Source organism: Equus przewalskii, chromosome 5 (assembly GCF_037783145.1).
Source record: "Equus przewalskii isolate Varuska chromosome 5, EquPr2, whole genome shotgun sequence".
NCBI lineage: Eukaryota > Metazoa > Chordata > Mammalia > Perissodactyla > Equidae > Equus > Equus przewalskii.
The window spans coordinates 63,629,248-63,653,033 of record NC_091835.1 but is presented as its reverse complement, the minus strand read 5'-3'; the positions used below and the strand labels follow the sequence as shown (position 1 = coordinate 63,653,033).

The following is a 23,786-nucleotide window of genomic DNA, read 5'->3' as shown; positions in this document are numbered from 1 at the left end:
GAGTCCTCTACAACTAACAAGCAATGATGATCAGTGTCCAATTCACTAATCTCGGAGACCTGCAGTTGGCGCTACGATATTTTGCATAGAAAATTTACACTGTGGTAAAGTCACTGATGAAGATATTTATTTTGCTTTAATGGAATTAAAATTTGCTTTAATGGAAACAAATAATGAAGTGTCTTCATATAATGTAGGTGTGAAATTACAATCCAGTTGAAGATTATATGCATATATATATATTAGCATTTTATGCTAAAAGGAAAAAAATCAGCTCATTTATTCACAGGGGAAAAAAAAAGACATACTAAATTGCCTTTGATAGTTTCAACCTTGGCAACATTCTGTTCTTTTAATTCCAGCAACTCTATCACTGCACTCTTTTTGCAATTCAACAGGGGTAATTCAAACGTACGCCAAGTACATTTTAATGTAGTTTCATGGCAGTTTTTTGGCCTGTCATTTCCTCTCTGTGATACTCAAATTTCATTTCATTAAGTACCAAGATACTTCATGGTATGTTACAAGAGAATCCCAGCCAGCTGTATTTTAGAAGTGTGAGGGGAAAACTAAAAATGGTGTGTTCTTCCTCGATTGGACAAAACATACAAAGTATTTTTCCTTCGGCACATAGTCTTTGTTGCCTTCCCTCTCTCAAACTTCCCACTCCACATGAAGACACATGAAAACACTGTACTGAGAAAATGCAGCATGCGGTGCTTCTGCCTTACCAAAGCGGCAAGCATGAATAAAACATGCATATCTTGGGGCTCTGAGCTCAGCATTCCCATCCCTTGTGGATGGAGGAGAGGGTGGAAGCCTGGTGGCATAGGCGGCTACTGTTCCTCAAGCTTCTAGAAGGCAGCTTTGGGGAGATGTGATAAAGGAAGGTTGGAGAAAGACTGAAGTGAGGTGGGCCTTGGGAGAACAAAGCTATGATGATTTTTTGAAAGTCTCCATTTGCTCTACAATGATAGCTGCACTCATTGATTTATCATAGTAAATGGCATTGCCTCTGGTGTGGTTTGGTTACTAAAAGAATACTCAGAAGCAAAACTAGCTGCACAGACAAGGATTGGGGGATCACACGTATATGGTAGGGTTTCACAGGCAAAGACGAAGCTCCCAATGACTTCCATATCCTACTTCACATGTTTTCTCATCCTTGAAATTTTGCCAAAGGTAATTTCCCTTTAGATTAAGATTTTGTTAAAAAAATATATATACTTGAAAAAAATCATTACTCGTTCCTGGCTGCCCTTTGTGCTAGTCTTGGCTAGCAGAGCTGAAGGGGGTAGGGAAGGGTTATCAGTGAATATGTAGATTTGAGGTAGGTGGAACAAAAGAGTCTAAAGTATTTCTACTTCACGAGTTCTTTGGCAAACTGCCAACAATAGAAATCTGAAAAGTCTAAGATTGACATACAGATGTATAGATAAAAGATGGTCTTGCATGGGTCAATAATGAAAACATCATGAACCAAGGAATACCATCAATTCAGTATATGTTTGTGTGTGAGCATATGTGTGAGCGTATGTATGTGTGGGCTTATATGCATTTGTGTGTGCATAAGGTGTGTATGCACATAAGTTTGTGTACGTGCATGGGTGCTGTACCTGTGTGTGTGTGTGTGTAAGAGAGTCAGGGCAGAGGCAAGTAAACATGGAACATAAATAAAGTTAAAGATCTTCTCCTGGGTAAGAAGGGAAGCTATAAGACTTTGGGCACTGAAGAAGAACGTTTACCAAAAAGATGAGAGAAGACCAAACTTTGTAAATAATATGAAGTTAGTATGATACGGGAGAACTGTGCATTGACAGCTGGGGTGATGGACCACATCCCAGGAAGTTCTCATGTTCTGGAAGGGCACAGCCAATTGGCAGAGTGAAGCAGACAATCACACTTTGTAGAAGCTTCTCTTGGCATTTGGTGTATTTTTCCTTATTATTGACCTGAATTTCTGTTTTTGCATTGGTTTGCTATAGGAGCTCACAAGTCAGCCTGCACAAGCTGTAGTTTGCTGAGCTTGTTAATCAAGGTGAAACTGGAGTGTGGATGGTAGGAGGCAGGACTGTAAAACTTGTAGAAAACTCATGGTTTATGAAGAAAAAAGTCCTTTGGATTAAAAAGTGAGTGGTGTAATCTTAGGAGCAAAAGAAGTGCCTATTTGGGGAAAAGTACAATATTGTTAATAGGCTTTGGTCATGTATAAAAAATAAGTAAATTTTAACTTTGGCAGTAAGAGAGTCTCCATGAAACATCCATATAAACTAAGGATCTAGTTTCAAATGATGGTCTAGGTAGAAGCCACCATGAGGAGAGAAGGTCTGTGGTGGAGGTTGAGGGGACTTTGACACAATAGAAGGGCCCAAGTCATCTGGCACTAAAATGCTGAAATAAGGGGGAACTTAGGGTAAAGAAGTTCACATGGAGTGGCCTGAGGACTGAGGACTAAATGATAATTAAAGGAGTTTTTGCAAATTCTTGGTTTACGATTTTTTTTTACCGAGGTGCACCCTTCATAGTTTCAACATCTTCCTGGATCCACAACCACATGATATGTGATTTACAGAATGCAGCATTATGAAAAGATTATATTCCTGGAAACTTAGTAAGGGGCTTTATAGCAGTACCTGCATGCAAGACCAGGACAGAGATGTAATAGGGTTTATATTTTGGAAATGTTAAGCCAATATATTTCAACCCTTGGTAATTCCTAATTTCTAATATCTCAGGGCTCCTCTATCAAGTTGCCTGGCTGACTTGAACACAGGAGCGGAGATAATACAGGATGGACACAATATAAGAGAAATTCCTGCCCATGGAAATGGGGGAAATCTGCTCTTCTAGATATTAAGTACTGGAAGGAAAAGAAGGATAGAAGAAGGATGAAGAGACCAGACAGCAAGGATCTTATTCCCCTACACCACCAGAGTCCAGTTTAGGGGGTGAGTGGTCACCTGAAGAAATGGCAAGATAAGTAGGAAGGCTCTCAAGCACATCAGGGCTTCTCTGGCAGGGCTTCAAGGTAGGTGGCAGGTCTTCTCTACAAAAGAATGATAACACGGCTGTAGGGCATTTGTGGAGGGATGTGGCTAGGTATAAGAAATTAAACCAGCTCCAGATACCTCCTGGAGAGGAATCAAGACAGAGAGACTGTTGAGACTCAAGTGAATGGAATTCATAACCAGAACAGGTCTTAAAAGGTCAGACAAGATCAATTTTACCTCAGCCATCACTGTCCACAGATAAGGCTATACAAACAACCCCAAGAAAGTCAAGAGGATGGGTGGGGGAGGGAGATATGAAAAACTGAACTTTTACCCCAAATAGACAAACTTAACTAAGATTGAGTCCTCCAAAACTGACCATTTAGAACCAAAGCCCAGAGTATCATTAACTAGTAATTTAAAATTTTGTGATGATCCCCCACACTTCCAAATCCTACTAGCTAGAAGTAGCCTTACATGGAAGACAGATCAGTTACAGACCACAATATTCTAATTCCTTTACACATCCGCAAAGAAGTGTATATATATATATATATATATATATATATATATATATATATATATGTAAATACAAATATATATGTATTTGAGATATCACTACACTGAGATGTGAATGATATCTGCAAATAAAACAGAAAAGTCCATAGCTAGAATCTTATTCTAAGGCTAGAACACTGGCCATATGAAGGGCGTTGTTGCTGCAGCCTTGAAGTCTACCCAGAAGTAGGCAACAACAAAATCTCCTATAAACAACTGAAGCTTACTTAATAATCTGGGAGAAGTTAATAATTTGGGAGTTAAGCTTCAATATCTTGAAGAGAGGAGTATCTACATAAATTATTTAGAATTCTTCTATATAGAAGGTTTCTCTCTTCTTCGTGATTTATTTATTTACTTCTTTGTTTATATTAGTATGGACTCATGGATACTTATTTGATACTTTGGATTATAATCTAGAACTATTTCAGTTATTTTGTTGATCAAATTGTAAATTGTTCTCACTTTGGCCATTGGAAGCTCTTTCAAGTTGACTCTGAGTCCCTTTGATGTGCCTCCATCATTTTGTTTTGAACACTTCCTTACTTTCTGGTATGACAAGATACTCCAGGATCATTTTATGTATTCTCTGCCCCAGACCCAGAGTCAGTCATTTCTCCCTAGTGCTCTGGTTCTTTTTATTGGAGAATGGTATTAGAAACCAAGATCTGGGCACTGGGTGTGCTCACTGCTATTGGAGTGTCATTCTGTCTAAGCCCTCTCAGCACACGAAACTAGGAAATACATGTATGTGTTCTAACCCACATATAAAAACATACCTAAAATTATTTCTGTAATATCCATCTTTCTCTATATTAAACTAGACATGAGTTTATACTGATGTCTCTGACTCTAATCTCATACTACACTGCTCATTGTAGCCAACAGCCCCACCCCTCTTTGCTTCTCTGTAACTTTCCTCTTCTACAGTGAGAAATCTGGCTTCCACCATGCACCATTTATTTATTGATTGACAAATCCCAGCATACATGGAAAACAGGCTCAGATTTGTTAACCTAATCTCCATAAGAAATTACCAACTAGAATACCGTTGTTTTCTTTATGTCTAGTTCCCCTAAAGGGAGCAGAATTTGCTGCCCCAAAATGTGTCTCTTTGGCTTGATTATTTTTAAGGACAAGAGACTCAGGAAGAAACTTTGACCTTCCCCCTAACTGTCTAAAAGAATTTAAGATAGAAGGCCTGTTACAGGAAGGAACTATCACCACAGATAACTAACTATACTACAATAAGAACTGTGTGTGGTAGACAGGGAGGAATCTAGCAAGGCCCATTTGGTCAGAGTCCTCTTCATGTTTCATCCTCATTGTAAACCATGGCAAACGTTTGTTTACCAAACATTTGCTTTTCCATCTCCATGTGAATTGTGTTCTTTGAAGTCCCAAACCACTTACCCACAACATCCTCCTTTGTTTTTAGCTTGAGATGGTATTTAAGGTGGTGGCTTCAGCCATTTTGGTGAGTTATTCAGTTTTCCTGGGTTCTTCCCAAGTATATATATTATTAAATGTGGTTGATTTTCTCCTGTTATTCTGTCTTATGTCAATTTAACTCTTAGACAAGCAGACGAACTTAGAAGGGTAGAGGAAAATTTCTTCCTCCCCTACAGCTTTGCTTCAGTCTCTCAGTTCCCAGTCAAAACTTTGTTTCCCAAAGTTACTTAGATCAGCATCATTTTTTCTCCACCTCTCATGTCATTAAATATCCTGTCAAAGCACAGCTTCTAGTAGCTGAATAGCTTACCATAGAATAAGCATGCTAACTAAGGAAGCTAACATATCCTTAGGATGTTATTTTGAGTTGCTTTAATCATCATTCTGAGCAGTTTGTGCCTGTCCAAAAACATAGACAACCTTAGATAAGGAAACAGTCTACCCAGAATCATAGAATTTTAGAATGTAAAGAACCTTGGGTATCATCTAGTCTATTCTAGCAATCAATGCTGGAATAGTCTCTCTCTGGCAGATATTTTCTGCAGAAATGCTGAACTCACTATTTTCCAAGGAGTAAAGTCCTTCTTTGACTAGCTGTAATATTTAATATCTCCTCATTTTCAGTGTCCCCTAGTAAAATGCTGGGTTTTTGTAGTGGTTGTTGGTGCCAGCATTTAGGACATCAACTGTAATCTTTATTTTCAACTTTGCAAATGCATTTTAAAGAAATTAAGTCCTTGGAACTCTTAAAGACAAAACAAACAAGAAAAACAGCCATTGGCTTTTCATATAAGAACTTAAGTGAAGCTTCTGTTAATACATCATGCTTTATTGGCATATGAAACTATATATTGTACATCTTTTTCTTGCCTAATTCCCATAATTGAGAGAAAATGATATACAATTACATCAATTTAAACTGCACAGAATGTTCTGATTATCACTATTGGCTTATGAGAGCTGTTACCTCAACATATCCAATCATCAGAAAATTCTTGTAGTTTAAATTTTATTGATTTAAAAAAAAGAATATAGAGAGGCAATGTGATACAGTAAAAAGAATATTAAGCCAGAAACCAATAGTCCTGAATGTTCACTGCCAGAGAGACATTACTTAATTTTGTGACCTTGGGGAGGTCACTTAACTGACTTTTGTTTAAATTTCTCTGCCAATAATATGAGGGTAACAGAACATAAGTAGATAAACTGAAAGGATTCTTGGCCCTTATGTCTTTCTTTAGTCAAACCAAATCCATTTGCAAGGGGAAAGAAAGAGTTATAGCAAATATATATGTGAAAATATGACTAAGCATTGTTAAATGTCTTAAAATTTGAGAATAAGTGAAGCCCTTTGGTGCAGTATGGTGCAGGCTCTGGAATCAGCCTGCCTGCACTAGAATCCCAGCTTTGTTGTTCACCTGCTATGCAACCTCTCTCAGCGGCACATTTTCATCTTTAAAATACAAATAATAATAATTATCTTGTACAGTGTTAGTGTGGCTTAAATGAAACAATGACTGTGAAGAACCCAGTCCTGGGCACGCAAAACGCTAAATGATAGTTGCTTTGGAAGAGGATTATAAGGGTATTTCAACAGTAAGGCAATGTCTGAAAACATAACAATGGTTGAGAATCACAGAGAAGTGCCTTCAAGCCAGTGCTAATTCTTATATACAGATTTGAGCTCCTGGGTGGTTCATAAACTTTGGGTAGAATGATAGCTACTTAGAGGACAGGATCATTCCTGAATTAATCACCACAGTCTGTCAATAACTCTGACCTATAAGTGAAAAGGAGGTGATTGCAGCATTGTACTAGACTTATTCAGAAAGGACTCCATTATAGCCAGAAGTATGATGGCCTGGACCACATAGAACCAGGCAGAGAGCAAGTAGATAAGATAGAAATGAGGTAGAAAGTCCCTGAAGTTGTTCAGATGCCTGAGGTGAGGAGATAGTAGAGGATCACAGACCTGGATGTGGGAGACCAGACTGTGTTAATGATACCTGTGCATTCTGAAAAGATTTCTCTTTGTCCTTTTTTAGTGTTTAGTACTGGTCTTCTGGAAAATTTTGGACTCTATTAGCTATGATAAAGAGAAACGAAGAAAGATGTTTCTTACCATGCTTGGTCCAGGTAGAGCTTATCATAACAGTAATTAACGCAAATGAGACAACTCCAAGAGGGGGGGAAACCCCAAAGGACAAAATTAGGCTACTCATATAGACAAACCCTCCCCACCAGGATGTCCTCAACACAAGCAACTCTCCACTAAAATATTAGAGGTTTCTAGTGGTTTTTTCTCTCTTTCTTTCTTTTTTTGGTGAGGAAGATTTGGCCCTGAGCTAACATCTGTTGCTAATCTTCCTCTTTGTGCTTGAGGAAGATTGTCCCTGAGCTAACATCTGTGCCAGTCTTCCTCTACTGTGTATGTGGGATGCCGCCACAGCATGGCTTGATGAACAGTATGTAGGTGTGTAGCTTCGCACCCGGGATCTGAACCAGTGAACATCAGACCACCGAAGCAGAGTGTGCAAACTTAACCACTACATCACCAGGCTGGCCCCTTAGAAGGTTCTAGTTTTGTTTACCAAGGAAGATTGTACTCATCTATCCTGGCATCAGCAATTGTACAAATATTTATTCAATGGCTAGTAAGCCCTGAGACACTGAGCAAAACAAAACATTGTCTCTTCCCTCAACTCACTGTGGGAGGAACACGGTAAGAAAATCATAAAAACTGCAGACTTTCATGGTTGGGAATAAAAACCTAAACTGTCAGTCTTTGTCTCTCATTGGAGATTAGAGAACTTCCAGTATCTTTCAGTCAATCCGGGGTGACTCAGCATTGGGCCAACACTGTTGCTTGTCTAGTTCTGAATTCAGAGCCTCGTTGTGGTTGGTAGGCTTTTGGCAGTTCCCAGGAAGCAGTCTTGTATTTTCAGGTAAGCCCTTGTGTGTAACCCACCTGCACAGTACCCCAGAACTGTGGGCAATTCCTGTTTTGAAACCCCAGCCCTGTGACGAAGTTCTTAAAATCAGAAAAAAAGGCATTCTTGTTGCCAGGTACCCATTTGAACCTGAGAATTCTGACTGCTCCAATCCTCCTGTAAGAGTACTCTTGTTACTTCTTGCTAGACCTCCCATCATATGAAGGTTCTACTTCTCTGTGCTTCTTCTTGACTTCTACTTTCTTCAAGGGCCTATTTAGATCTAACTTCCTCCATGATTCCTTCCATGACTACCCCAGTGCTCCTTCCATTTCCAAATGGAACGCACAGTCAGTATGAGAGAATTCATTGGTCACAAACCATCTTGTGTTATCTGCCGTTTGTTGTGTTTATGAGAGTTTTGAGTTGCCAAAATCATTTGCACGGTTCTTGGGGGCTGGGATCGTGATGCATATTTTTCTTTATCCTCCACAATAGTAGCCCAGCATGGGATCTATTTTAGAAGTTTCTTGAATGCTTGCTTAAAGTATTGCTAATTCTGAACTACATAAAACAAATAGAAGGACAGGTTGAAAGAATATTGGCAGACAGCAACATTTACTTTTCAAAAGTTCAATAAGCCAAATTGAAAATGTGTTGTAAGAATAGCTTCAATTCCTAAATGCATGTATTATAGGGAAATATTCATACTATATGATGTGTTGTCTAAGGCTTATCAAATCTTGAAAGAGTTCTAAGAAATTTTCCTCAATGAATGACAATATTTCATTTCAGCACCTGTTACAGAATATGTCTAAAAATATCTATATGAAAGATAAGTTTTCTGTTCTAGATTAAAAGAGTGTAAGGAGGCTTGACAACTAAATGTAATGCATGTTTCTGTACTGAATACTGAACCAGATGAAAACAAAACAATCTTTTTATTTTTATTACTTCTCTCTGTCCTTTTTTTTTTTTTTTGCTATAAAAGACACTATTAACACAATTGTCAAACTTTGAATAAAGTCTGTAAATTAAAGTATTATATTGATGTTAATTTCCTTATTTTGACAATTGGACTGTCGTTATGTGAGAGAATGCCCTTGTTTTAGGAAATACAATGAACTATTTACTCTTTCTTAAAAGAAAAGAGTTTTAGGAAATACAATGAAATATTTATCCTTTCCTAAAAGAAGGACATTCTCTCACATGACTGCAGTCTAATCAAAATCAGGAAATTAATATTGACACATTATCATTATCTATATAGTGAGAGAGAGAGAAAAAAATGATACAATGAGTGTCATAAAATGTCAGTTGGGAAACATGGATGAAAGATATACAGGAATTCTTTGTATTATTTTTACATCTCTTTTGTAAGTTGAAAATATTTCAAAATAAAAACATCAGACGTGTAATTCAAACCAGTAAAATATTTAAAGGATTATTTATGCTGGACGTGTTTTAGTAGCCTGTTCAGGGTACTATAACAAAATACCATAAGCTGGCTTACAGACAACAAAAATTTATTTCTCACAGTTCTGGAGGCTGGGAAAAACCAAAATCAAAGTGCCAGCAGGTTCCATGTCCTGTGAGAGCCTGCTTCTTGTTTCATTGATGGCAGTCTTCGTGCAGTGCCCTCATATGGTAGAAGAGGTGAGGGAGCTCTCTGAGGTCACTTTTATAAGGCCATTAATCCCATTCATGAGGGCTCCACTCTCATGACCTAATCATGTTCCAAAGGCCCCACCTCCAAATACCATCACATTGGGGATTAGATTTCAACATGTGAATTTTGGGGGGCACACAAATATTCAGTCTATAGTATATGCTTTATGTAATCCCTCCTACCTCTAAATTCCCATAACATTCCTATTTTACCTCTTAAGGCCTGTTTTCCATATTTTGATATGTGGTTTAGGCATGCCAAATCCTTCCTCCCACCCCCAGCCCACCTCCACTGGAAATGTAAGCTTCTCATTGCATTTCCAAAAATCAAGACTTTGTACTAAAATACAAGGGCCTGTACAAAGCAAGTGATCATGCAACACATATTTATTAATTAAAAAATGAAGAGAAAGGGTCTTTCTAGTGTATTATACTCGCTGTAAATAAACACTTAAAAGGCTGTCCATGTACCAGTACTAATTGAAAATGTTGTTAAAATGATATTTTATATTTAAGAAAATAATACAATGTCTAAATAAACGTTTGAAAAAGTTCCCCCTCATTGTTTGCCTTAAAGGATAACAAAATAAAATGTCAAGATATTACTTTCAATTATGTCCTCCCATAACTGCCCATTCTAAATAAAAGATGGCCTGCCAAAGTCGCCGTTGCATGACTAACCCTCCAAACAGTAGTGGTTTGTGCATGTAGAAGTCTGACTAAAGCTGAAATTCAGGAGCATTGCTGGCAAGAGGCTAGAGTCCATAGAGTGGAACAGGAGCAGAGCTGATGCTGTAATTGGCAGATAAAAAAGGTGGAGGGTGAGTTTGGACAATACTTTCAAGAAATGTGCCTTGAAGAGGAAGAGAACTGGAAAAAGGCAGTCACTGATATTTGCTTCCTTCTTAGAACTTATCATTATTCGTAATTTTTTTATTTGCTTAATTGTCTTTATTTCTGTCTTACAGTCTAATTGGTAGAAAGACAGTAAGTCTTAGATGAGGCCAACAACTGTGTATGCTTCCTGTTCACGTAGAATGCCTAACGCAGTCAATAAATAAGAATGAATGAATGAATGAGACAAGCATGCATTTTTCTCTGACTCAATAGCAAAGTTTTGTCCAGCTTACACATGGAGATATTTTTTCTTGTTTGGCTTCCAGAATGTGGGTCACTCATATGCCCAGCCATTATAATTAGATTTTATTTAACCTTTGGGATAAATAAATAAATATGTGAGAACAAACTCAGAGTGGCTCATCTGATCTGTGACACCTGCCTATACATTCTACCTCTAATTCATCAGAAAGCTTTCCAGGTGCAACAAAAATCACCAAAGCATTTCAATGTTCAATACAGTTAATGTATCCACCCCTTCTTCTAAAGGGAGAAGGCATTCACAGAGGGAGTTCTGGCCAGCAGGGGAAACGGAGGAAAAGGATATTCTGAAAACAAGAGCTGGCATTATGGAACCAGCTCTGCTGAGGGGAATTCATACTGGATCTGGGTGACAGTCACAGTCCGATCCTAAAAAGAAACTGCACATGGATGAAACTGTCACAGGCCTCAAATAGTCTTGGATGAAGCTCCCCTGCATATCCCACCTCCCTTAGCTTTGATCAGTGCTCAGGAAATATACAGTGATTCACTTCCACTTAGATAATGGTAAAAGAAGTTGCCCTGTAGAGAACATGGAAGTATTAGTTACCAGCAATTCTGGTTTGAAAACCAATCAATTGTGAGTTTCCAACGGTGACTAATGTACCACAAAATTGAGTTGGTGACTTGCCAGTCTCAGAACCAGATGTGAACCATAATGAATCATGGGCGTTAAACAACTGGCTCTTCCTTGGTGACCCTGAGACATCGTTGCTCTCCCATTCAATCTGCAAAAAGCTGATGAGTGGAGTGACTTAAATGACAGCTATTCTGATGTGATAATCGTCACTTGAATAGAGAATGTTGATTCTAATAAGCAGGTTTTGATCAAAACACACAAAAATAAACACATTTTTAAGGAGGACTTTAATGCCAGCAAAAGGCATTACTGTAGCAGCATTTTACTCTGAGGCATTTGCCTAGTGGCCACATTGTAAATATTTGCAGGATAAAGACAAATCCTCAAGGTATTCCACCAAAGGTTACTGGAAGATGTGTTGAAACAGCAAGTGTGAAAATATCTAGGCTTTCCAACAGGTCAAGCCATGGAAATATTTGGAGTTTTGTTAGCATGCAAGATTTGCATTTTTAGTCTACTAGAGATGGTGGGAGTTGGGGCATGAATCATGAGGAAAAAACGTAAAAATAGGCAGAGATTTACCACTCTGCTGAAATGGTTCAAGTCACTAATTTTGGTTGTGTTGTTTTCTCTCTTCTAGAATTTATTGTTTCTATTTTAAATTTGTGCATTTGTACTATTATATGTGAACTCAAGGACCTTGAAAACATGATCCATACTTTTGAAACTCAGTAAGTAAGTATGACTTAGGCCTCATGGCTCAGAGGAGTACTCCTTTCAACCAGCAAATTTAAGGTTGAAGAGGAATAACTCCATTCTACCAATAACTGTTATACAGAAAAACCAGGTAGCATTTCCAAGCCTTTATTAAAGGGCATTTTCTTTCAAAGATTCATAAATTCAAGGATTGTTCTTGGACTCAACGTGCTATTCCAAGCTTTAGCTATTGGAATGAAGGCTTATATAGGGTAGTATTTATGCATTTTAAGACCAGCTTAATCAATTCTTTTTCCTTGAATTTCACTCACTTTTAAGAAGTGAGGAAAACATCCTAAGGTAAAAACTCTCAGGGTCAGAACAGAGATGATGTAGGTAGATCACATAATTTGAAACCAAGATGATTTTTTAAAGTACTGAAAATAAATATTTCTAAAAATCTTCAGAAACAATAATTCGTAAGTATTATAGAGCTTCCTATAAAGTTTCAATTAATCACAAAGTCAAAACACTTTTAATTATATTTTAAATCATTTTCAATGTAGTACTCTATCCGAAGAAATTTTCAGAAACATCATGGAGTATGGTAGACGTGATAGTCCTCACGAAAGTAGTTTATTCAGTAAGAATGTACTTAATGCTCACAGCACGTCAGGTACTGTCATAAGTCCTAGGGATGAGTTAAATAAGATGTTATATCTACTCTCAAGGAATGTGATAAAGAAATATGTAATGCGATATAGTAATATGTAATGTGATGTAGAAATATGTAATGTGATATAGAAATATCACAGGTAATATCAAGTATCAAGTAATGTGATATAGAAATATGTAGAGAACTTAATCATCATTTTGACTTTAATACATTTCTTCAAACTTTTAAAGATATTTTAATTTAAAACCTTATGAACTATTTATTCTCCATCTTCCTACTAAAAAATGAGAATTACATACATAGTAAATTTTCACCACAGAATTTAATTTAAGAGGCTTTAATTCAACTCCTATGCAGCAAATAATTCAAAATGAGCTCCTTCTCTGGGGGTAAAAAATGGACATGCTCTGGAGAAGAGAAATCAATAAATAGCTAAACCAGTAAATATATTTAAAGATGAGCACTCCACACCTATGGTTGGTATTGCCTCTTTTTTCCCCTCTGTATTTCTCATTGGATAGAAAATTATGCTGTCAGAGTCCTACTTTCTTTATCAGAGTTGAATTCTCAGCACCAGTTAAAACGAAATAGTGATAACTAATACACAATAGTAAGCAGTGAGGCCAGGACTGAAAGCCAGGCAGCTTGCTCAAGACCAATAATCTGTGCTCCTAACCGCTATTTCACATTGTACTCAGCACTTAAGTATTTACTTAAATAAGTTAATAAAAACAAGGCTTGTTCTTAATTCAGCAAAATTAAGTCTAGAAGGTCACGGGATTGTGTTAATGCTCAGGTATAAACATATGCCTGAGAGTTAAATCTCTCAGGCATAAATATAGAATTTACTTTTCAAATGAAAATCTCCAAATAATATGACAACACAGTAATACAACCTCAATCACCTTTTTCTACAGAAGTTGGAAATTTCCATCTAGCAAGAAAACCAGTTGAAATATATCCTTGGATCTGTCTGCTTAGAAGTAGCCAGACTTAAATGGAGCCTGTTAACTTAATGTAGTGTTTAAAGTTAAGGTGACTATATGGTCAATAATATTGTAATAACTTTGCAGATGACAGATGGAAACTAGACTTATAGTAGTGATCATTTTATAATGTACATAAATATCAATTCACTACGATGTACACCTGAAACTAATAGGACATTATATATCAATTATATTTCAATTTTAAAAAAGAAACAATTATAGGAGATTTCATGAACTGTGAATGAAAAGCTTAACATGAATCTTTGTTCAAAATGTTTAAAGCCATGTTAAGACAAACAAAATTTAAAATCTAAGTATATAAAGATTATGTTGGAAAGAAAAAGTTAAGATGATGATTCAATAGGTATAGTTACTTGATTTGGGCTAAAAATGTTCTGCTTTTCCTCAGTTACAGAGGCAGCTTTTAATTAAAGATAGACAACTGCTTAAAGAGACACGTTGAGATGGAAGGAAAGCTTGAAGGCAAGAAGACAAAATTTATCCAGAGGAAAGATATGGGTTAATTTATTATTTGGGAAGTGAGGCAAAAAGCTTTGCCTACTATAGTTGCCCCTGGATCCTTTCATGAGTTATTGTCTAATGTAAAAATTTTGCTCATGATGATGATGGAAATATATAGAGCATATTAAATTATAATTAGTATCCTCTCTATTATAAAGCAGAAAAATATGCAATACTTTTCTAGTTTAAAATGTAGAGTCATAAAATCTTCAAGTTTGATGAAAATTTAAAAGCAATTTTGTTTTTTTTCTCATTCAATGTGAAAAGCCTTCTATAGCACCCCTGAAAGATTATCTAGACTTTGCAGGAATATTTCTACTGATGGGGAATTCAGCACTTCATCAGGTGGGTTCATTCACCACTGAGAGGCTCACGCTATTAGGGAATTCTTTCATATGTGAAGCTAAAGTCTGCTTCCATGTGACTTACACTCATTAGTCCATGTGTTAGTCCATTTGAGCTGCTAGAACAAAATACCACAGTCTGAGTGGCTTATAAACAACAGAAATTTATTGCTCACAGTTTTGGAGGTGGGGAAGTCCAAGATCAAGACACCAGCCTGGTTGCATTTGGTGAAGGCCCCCTTCCTGGTTCATAGTAGAGGCCATCTCACTGTGTCCTGACATGGTGAAAAGAGCTGGGTATGTCTCTGGAGTCTTTTTTATAAAGGCACAAATCCCGTGCATGAGGGCTCCACTCTCATGACCTAAGCACCTCCCAAAAGCCCCACCTTCTATTACTATCACATTAGGCATTAAGATTTCAACATATGGGGCCAGCCCCTGTGGCCTAGTGGTTAAGTTGGGCACGTTCTGCTTCGGTGGCCTGGGTTCAGTTCCTGGGCATAAACCTACACCACTGGTCTGTCAGCAGCCATGCTGTGGCAGTGGCTCACATACAAAAAGAGGAAGATTGGCAGTGGATGAATTCTGGAGGGACATAAACATTCAGACTATAGTCATCCATATTCTGCCCTCTAGAGAAAAGCAGACAGAATTACTCCCTCTTCAACATTTTAATCTTAATAATAGAAAATAGCATCACAGAATTGAGAAGGATCATGCAGAATAACAAAATATTCCTTTTGGAGAAAAGAGAATGGAAACCCAAAGTAGTCATACAAGTCATACAGTTAGATATTGGTAGAGCTATCATCAAAACCCTTCTGACTGACATTTCCTCTGAATTTTAGGTCTTTTTTATTACTTTATTATATTTTATTATCATGTTACTCTTTTACACCATGTATATTAAGATAATAATCATTTCTTGATTAGTTCTTTTCTGGTCAAAGTTAAACAACTAAGTTCCTTTTGTTAGACTTTACTAATAACACAATATTCAAAACGTGAAAAATGGTGGCAGTGACATTTGCTTCCCAGTTAAGAATTACAATAATCATGATCAAGAGATGCCCACCCAAACCATTATAGACCTAGATAAACTATTTTTTAAAATATAAAGATTCTAATCCATAAAAGAAAAAAATAAAAGATAATCTTCTCTATGCATCAGAATGAAACAGAAGCGGACAGTTGTACACAGATGCACACAGCAACACACTACTGACATTCTGTTTTCCACTTTCACCTGGAGCATCTAAGTAATCACAGACCACAGTTTTTACCAAATACATCCCCACTATAACACCTGGATTACCACCTTTCCAGCCTCTATCATTAGTTTCCTTGCCATTTGCTGTCCAACCCTTAAGAAAAATTTCAGCTTTCTGTTATGGCAGCCCTCTACTCCTAGGGATCAATTTCTGTATACATCAGGATGTTTATGTCGCAGGATCAAATAATCCCCAAATCTCAGTGGCTTAACATTTTCAAAGGATCATTTCTATCTCATACTCCACGTCCACTGTGTTGTTAAGGATGCTTGGTTTATCCTGGTCATTCAGGGAAACTTGAATGACAAGGACTTCTGCTAGACACAAACTTCCACAATTGCTACCAAGAAAAGAACTCCCTTCAGTGCTTCTCATTGACAGTCAATGCTTCTACCTAGACGTGACACATGCCACTATCACTCACATTTTAATTGGCCAAAGCAAGTCATGTGTTCAGAGGAGGAAGAAAGGGCAACCCTCTTGTGTGTCTGGAAGGTGAAGAGCTGGAGTATTTATGAAGCCCTCATAACCACGAGATCTCCCAAGCCCCTCTTCCGCCAATTCCTCCACTAGTCACAGGATAGTGTCCCCCCTTATTTAAAAAAAAAAAGCTAAGCCTTTGGGAAATATCATCCCAAGATGCTTCCCATCAAAGCATACAGATTGTGTCTCTAGAGAGTAAATAAAACAGAGAGATAGAAGTTAAACATCACATTACTTGTTTTTTTATGCGTATGTTCTTTTACTTCAGACACAAGTAAGTAAAAACGGTTTTTGGTAGCCCCTCTGAAAAATAAAACAATATATGGCATTCACCTAGGATTTAAATTCTTAGATCATTATTCATTTTAATATCAAAAATGCTGGGGAAAAGCTGTGGAAGGAAGTTCTATGAATATTCTTCCCTTTCTCTTTTAGTATTTTCAAATACAGTCATAATTTAGTCTCTTCCCAGGCAAAAGAGCCCACGTGCTATAGCAGCTTCATCTTTGCACAATTACAGAAAGAAACAGGAACCATTTTCTTTGATGTAGAGACATCTATCATTAAGAATCAACGAAGAACTCAACCACATAGTTGCAAATGCAGTAGTTTCTGACAGGCATTTGAGAGTTAAAGTAGCTACATGTAGGTAAGGAATAAGTTTACTAGAACAAAATTGCATGTTGTACTGTTTCGACTGCTGTACATAATCACATTGCAACTTATGAAAGATTCCCTTTGCAAAATTTCTTCTCCACCATAGATTTTTCGCACAAATCTCTCTTTCCTTAACTAGGGCAAAACCAAAAGAAAATACCTCTTTTTGAGCAGGTGATACATAATATGTAAATACTATCTTTTATTTCATGTAAAACCTTGCCAGTGACTTCTATATTTTATCTCCTAGAGCTAAAAAAGAAAATGCCCTTTATACTCACTAAATCCCTTTTATCTGAAAAGTATGAACAAAAGGAATATTTCTTTGCTTCCCACGTAATTTCCATATTCAACTTTTTGCATCAGATTTTCCTTTTTTAAAATCATGCATACTGTTGTCAAGATAATCTAACTGTATAGAAATGGATAAGATAGGAAAAAATATTTTTAAAGTGGCATTTAACTTTTCCTCCAGTTATTTTATGCTCTCCATGATTTGAAATATTACTTTTGAAATGTAACAATGAAAAATCATCTTTCAAATATATTACCTAATAATGAATAATTTTACAGAAACAATGACTACAAGAATAAGTGTTAGTTCACTTTCCACTCAAGAATATTATCTATTTGTCAGTGGCTAATTAAATTGCTTTTTAACAACATTTAAAATCTAGTTTAGACTACCCATTGGGGCTATGTTATCACATATGTCAAAAATAAACTCATTTGTATAAAAGTAATTGGTAATGTATAGACCTGAGTAATAATGTACAAGGAAAAATGTACTAAGATGCTTCAGGAAAAATCTAGTATACATTCCTTTCCTCTGAAACAGCAATTGCAATTAAGAGCAGCTAATGACAACAATCATAGGGGCCTTCAGATTGCAAATATTTGCTACAATTATTATATTATATATTATTCAGACAAGCTACACGGGGAGCTTACAAACAGGAAAAAATATGAAAGTTAAATGCAGCATAAAAATAGGCCATACTCGACTCATAGAGACAAGGTGTAACTAAACAACCACAAAATCATGTTCATTTTCGCATTATTGAAAAATCTACTTTTGTTTACCTCCTAAGAATTGAGTTCAAAATGCCAAATATCTCTAGTAATGTTTAATGACAGTGTGAAAGCACAAAAAGAACGTAAAGTGTATATTCTCCCCCAAGTACTTAGTTACTATGATTTTTGTAGCTTGTACATGAAAAAAAAAAAAAATCAACCCCCAGAATGAAACCCAAGAATAAACAGATTTTTTTGTTTCCTTTCTAAAGGCGGGTGAGTAGGGTGGAATTTACAAGGCACAAGTTATCATCAGTTATAACTTTTCTGAATACCAGTGTAGGTAACTTTTCATATATCAGGTTGAATCACTGTACTTGGACAGTGTCACACAGCCAGGTGAGGGTATCCTTCTGGCTGTCTCTACATTCCTATCTTTTCTGTCTAAACTTTTCAAATACACATAAGTAATAGTGACTCCACAAAACAAAGTTCTATAAGACATGGACTACTTTTTAATTGCAATAATTGGGCTGGAGAGCTAAAGGAAATTACGTAAAGAAGAAATGTCAATGAGCCAGATGTGATTTGTAAAGAGGTTCCCTCTCTGTATAACTTCTTCAAAGCAAAATTATAGCCTGTCAAATAACTGGAAATTTAGTATTTACTTGAGACATTTTTATCAGATTTCATTGATGAAAATTACAGCTTGTTTTTGCTGAGTCAAAAACCTACTTACCTCTGATAAAATCTTCTGTGTTCCACTATATTAGCAAAACGTCTCTCTTGAAAATGTGTATATGCAACAATATGTAAGAAGAAATTTACTCATAAAATAATTAGGATAATGGCTTTTAATCATTTTAATGGAGCATAGTATCCACTAAAAATGCCTCTCTGGATAGAATTCTATATATCTAAAGACAACTACATTCAACTTACAAGGCAAGGCATAAATCAATAAATGAAACAACCTCTTACCAGAATAAAATGATCCTAACATTTCCTTTCTTCCAGAAAGCTCTTGCAGATTTTCCCCAATCAGGATAAGGTTTGTCCTGAAGCATCATATCAGTGACCTGAAGTAATGAAAGAAACTTATTTAGCACTTTCAGAAACCTTACATTCAGGTTTAAATACACATATAATTTACATATTATTGAGAATAAAATATGGATGTATTTTAACACGAGATAACATTTTAACATCAGAGATAAAAATTAGAAGAATATACTTCTCTCAGTCAAAAACTTTAGTAGTTCATTTGACTTTACATAATGAATGAGCCTATTTAAGGTCATTCAACATGTCAAATACTGAGATTGTTTCTTAAATATCAATCAAGATTATCTTATATAAAGAGGCACTTTTAAGATACTATTGACCTCCCCATGGAAACAAAACATACAACAAACAAAATACAATATTCTTTTTAACTTTGTCTAATTGAAAACGCCAAAATCCAAATATTTCCTGATCTAGATTTTTACCTACATCATTAGTCAAAATATTACCTTCTCTACTCTCCCTTTTTTCCTTTAATGGTATGTAAGGTGTAGTACTTGAGCACAGTTTTACAGCGTATTTATTCGAATTACCTCCATACCATTAGCAATTCTACATCTTCTCCTACCTGTCTTTCTCAAGTGGACAGATTCTGCGTGTCTTCTGAGACCCAGGTAACGTCACATTGCCACTGTGTCTTCCCTGCTTTTTTCAACTGTAGTTCTTGATCCCTCCTTCTTCCATATTGTCTCACTTTCCACCTTCTATTTTACACTAGACTTTAAAATCCTTGAAGGTGAAGATGTATCTTTATATCCCTTCCAATACCTAAGTATCTTTTATGTAAAAGACTAAAATATTTTGCTCAAGGAAGAAATGACAAAATGAATTAGGTTACACATGCTTGCTTTTAGAGAGGTATTAACAAAGCAAATTGCTCATCAGCAACATCCCATGTTAATAGTTTCAGCAAATGTACAAAGTGTCATAAATAAACTATTAAAAAAGCATCTTTGAAAAGTGGATGGGGATGGAGAATGAATTTCCTTAATTCTTCTAATAAAGAAAATGTGTTTGCATACGTGTACACACACACATTTTTCCCTTTTCCCAGAAAATCTACCTTGCCTTCAAGAAAAGAGAACATTATTTCATTAATTGTTTTTAATTAATACTATTCACATTCGAACAAATAAGACAGAATCAAAATTAAGAAAACTGATACGGAATGAGATAAAGTGAATGGAGTAAGGAAGAATTTTCATCAAACATTAAAATATACTTTTCTCCTGCCCTTAAAGGATTAACATTGCTTTTAAGCATAACTTCAAACAATGGCCTGACCTGGTAGGTGAGATTTTTAATCATTACGACAAAGGATTGTGATTCAGTGGGGAGTCCTTCTGGATCAGTGACCCTTTTGATAGTACTGGACTTCCTGTGGAAAGTTCATCATTCTCTTGCAAGCCCATCTTGTGCCACACAGCATGCAAGAAATGGTCTCTGGAAACATTCACTGGCATGCCAATGTTTCACATGCTCGCTTAAGATGCAATCAGAACAGTAGGTAAGGAGCCTAGTCTCCAGGATATATTCTGTCTTAACTTTTCTTTACATTTTTTCTCAACATCATTTCTAGGAGTAGAACTCTTAAGCTTCTCTTGGTTGACGAGAACCAAAGCAAGTTCATTGACCTTCATTGAGTAACACTGCGGATTTATACCAGCTCTGTCTAACTGAGGGTCTATAACAACTTCGTGTGATGTGGCTTTACTGTTGAATCTTTAAATACTCACCAATCATAAGTGCTTTTAATATAAACTCCGTTAACTTATTTAAAATATTAATTACTTTGATAAACATGAATGAAACTAATATTAAGAACTTAAAAAGGAAAAACACTTGTTTTACTTATTTTTAAAAGGACACTTGCTTATTGATGATTTTCTCATCTGCTTATTATCTTCTTGACACTTTAAAATTACAAGATTTTATTTTCTGATTCACACTAATACCCATGGATTGTATCTTCAATCAAGAAGGAGTCATCATATTTATTGGAATGAACAAAGATGATAGAATAAAAATTAACCATGAAACAAGTGAGTTACATTGTTACTAAAAAACGAATAAAGGCAAAAGTAGAGAAATCTAAATCTCATATATTCTTGGGCATAAAAAGAGTTTTATATCATAACTTCTCTTGAGGAAAGAATTGCTATTCTTCCAAACACAACAATTTCATCCACTATTTCTTTGTAACCTTCTTGAATAACAATTCTTGTGTCAATTTTGGTTTGTACAAAACCTCAAGGTTAAGTAAATAAATACTTAAATAAATATTTCATGTTTCACCAGCTTTTTAATAGATTTAATTAATTCTGTTGAGCAATATTTATCCTGTCCCAGAAAGAGTCTACATGGTGATAAATATTTTCAAGGAACAAAATGATTACTGGGTGGATTTTATTCAATTTTCAATGTTTTCTCCAGGGCAGTTTCTGGGAAATACTTATTATATTTTCTAGAAGGAGGCAATTTGCTGTTATATGACCAATTATTACAGCAGCATATTTTGTAAAAATGACACTCAAGGATAAAGGATTTTCTCAGGAAAATGGCAAGATGAGGCAAAAAACATTTTTTCTGATGCCAGACAGCTGGTCTTTTTCACCCCTAGCTTCAACTCTTTATTTTAATTCATATTATCAGATCAATGTCAGGTCACTTGAAGCTAAATTGGCAGGAATAGAGACAGTCATTAAAGGGATGCCTTCAATAAAGAAAAATCCAATTACCTTCTGCATTAGAGAAATCAAATTCATTTCTGGTGTTGGTCAAGGACAGTCTTTGTGGGAGAAGATGCAAGAAAGGGAGGGCTGAAGATGATGCAAAAAGGTTGTTGTGTACCATAAATATAATACAAAACTTGTTGATGCTTCTCCCATGAGAAGATTATTAGAATTTGAAATTGCAAGTCTTTCCAAGCTTGGAGAAACTGTTTAACTCTGAGTCTCACAATCCTTCATTTTCCTCTTCTCTCTACTAGGTCTTTGCACAAAACTCAGAATGTCATTATGGCCCTTATCACATTATGCCTTGTCAGGTAGTCTTTTTCATTAGAACATAAGCTATTTACGGCATGGGCATTGTGCAGTCTGAGTAAGAACATGCATGTTGAGATTTGAAACTCAGTAAATTATTTTAAAAGTAATTGATTTCTGTAAGAATCTAAGTGAAAACTTTGCTCCTTTATGAGTTGAACCTATATGACATGGTGGCAACAGCAATGATGTAATAATATTTTACATTTGCTGCAGAGCTTCATGGCTTACAAAGCTCTTAGATGGACTTTTTGTAATAACTGTCTTAGCAACTTTATAAAGTAAGCCATTATTTTTCAACTTTCACCAATAGAAAAAAGGAGGTTACTGAGATGAACTAATCGAGCAGGGTCACATACCTAATGTACTATCATGTGTACCAGTTCTGGAGCGAGTCTGCCTGGGTCCTAATCCTAATTCTGTTTCTTACTAGTTTTTGATTTGGGGCAAAGTAAACTCTCTGTGCCTCAGTTTCTTATTCATCATCTACAGCACACAATACATATTAGCAGGTATTATAAAAATTATTGATTTTTTCTGTTTTTTGTTTTTTCTCCCCAGAGCCCCAGCACATAGTTGTATATCCAAGTTGTAGGTTATTCTAGTTCTTCTATGTGGGATGCTGCCACAGCACAGCTTGACGAGTCATGCTAGGTCTGCGCCCAGGATCCGAACCTACAAACCTCGGGCCTCCGAAGCCAAGCACGAGAACTTAACCACTCAGACATGGGGCAGGTCCTTACTGACATTTTATTGTTGGTATCTGGAACTTCTACCCAATCATTTTGCTTTGTGTGACTATTATGTTAAATCTGAGGACTTGACAACCAGTCTCATCTCTTTCATAAAGACAAGACTATCATATATTGCACTATTAGAAAATGATAAAGCTATAGTAAAATGTTAGAATATGTTACAGTCTAAAATTGCTGTTAAAAATCAAAGAAAAGGGAGGTCACCCACCGAAGGCTGCAATAATCTGGGAAGGTTTCAAAGAGGATTTGTGTAACAGAACTGAGCATTAATCTGCAGCCTCCAAGTTTGCCAGTCTAATCTTCTTAGCCTGATTATAAGCTACTCACATGCAGGTACTGCACATACTATATTTATAGTCTTATTTGCTAAAGTCTTATGTTATGTGATAGTAATGAAAAATATTGATTTATTAGGGATACAAGGTCATAATATAATAACTATGGCCATCTAGTGCTCTTCTTGAGATAGCAATTATGCAGTGGAGTATCATTTAAAAGAAATAAGTGCTATTCTATTAATAAACAAACATATACATTAAGGATATTAATGAACAAACATACACATACAATTTTTCATGCTATTTTGCAACCATTTTCTATTTAACAATATATCTTGAACATCATTATATATCAGTACATGTAAAGCTCTTTAAATAGTTTCTTCTTTTTTCATGTACTATCATACATTTTTATGTGCATTCTACTAAAATATAAAGATTCTAATTTTGTTCTATTATCTTTATAATTAAATTTCAGTTAATGTATGTATTTACTATTTCTTTAGATTTTATTTACTCCCTAGTAGGAATAGTGACAAGATTACTTAATTTCTGCTTTTTCTCCCTCTGCCTTCTTCCCCTCCTTCACCCTATTGTACTTATTATTTTTCCTATTAACTTTTTGTCCCTTTGAATATCTTATATTTCTATTTTAT

At 35.9% G+C, this 23,786-nt stretch overlaps 1 protein-coding gene across 12 annotated transcripts in view; it reads right to left on the bottom strand.

The window, feature by feature from the left end:
• Positions 1-23,786, bottom strand: part of TMEM117 (transmembrane protein 117) — a 430,180-nt gene that overhangs the window by 124,413 nt on the left and 281,981 nt on the right. For all 12 annotated transcript variants that reach the window (XM_070621094.1, XM_070621090.1, XM_070621092.1 and 9 more), the window contains one exon: positions 18,970-19,067. In XM_070621094.1, coding sequence (XP_070477195.1) covers positions 18,970-19,067 — 98 coding nt within the window. The remainder of the gene's footprint in view (positions 1-18,969; positions 19,068-23,786) is intronic.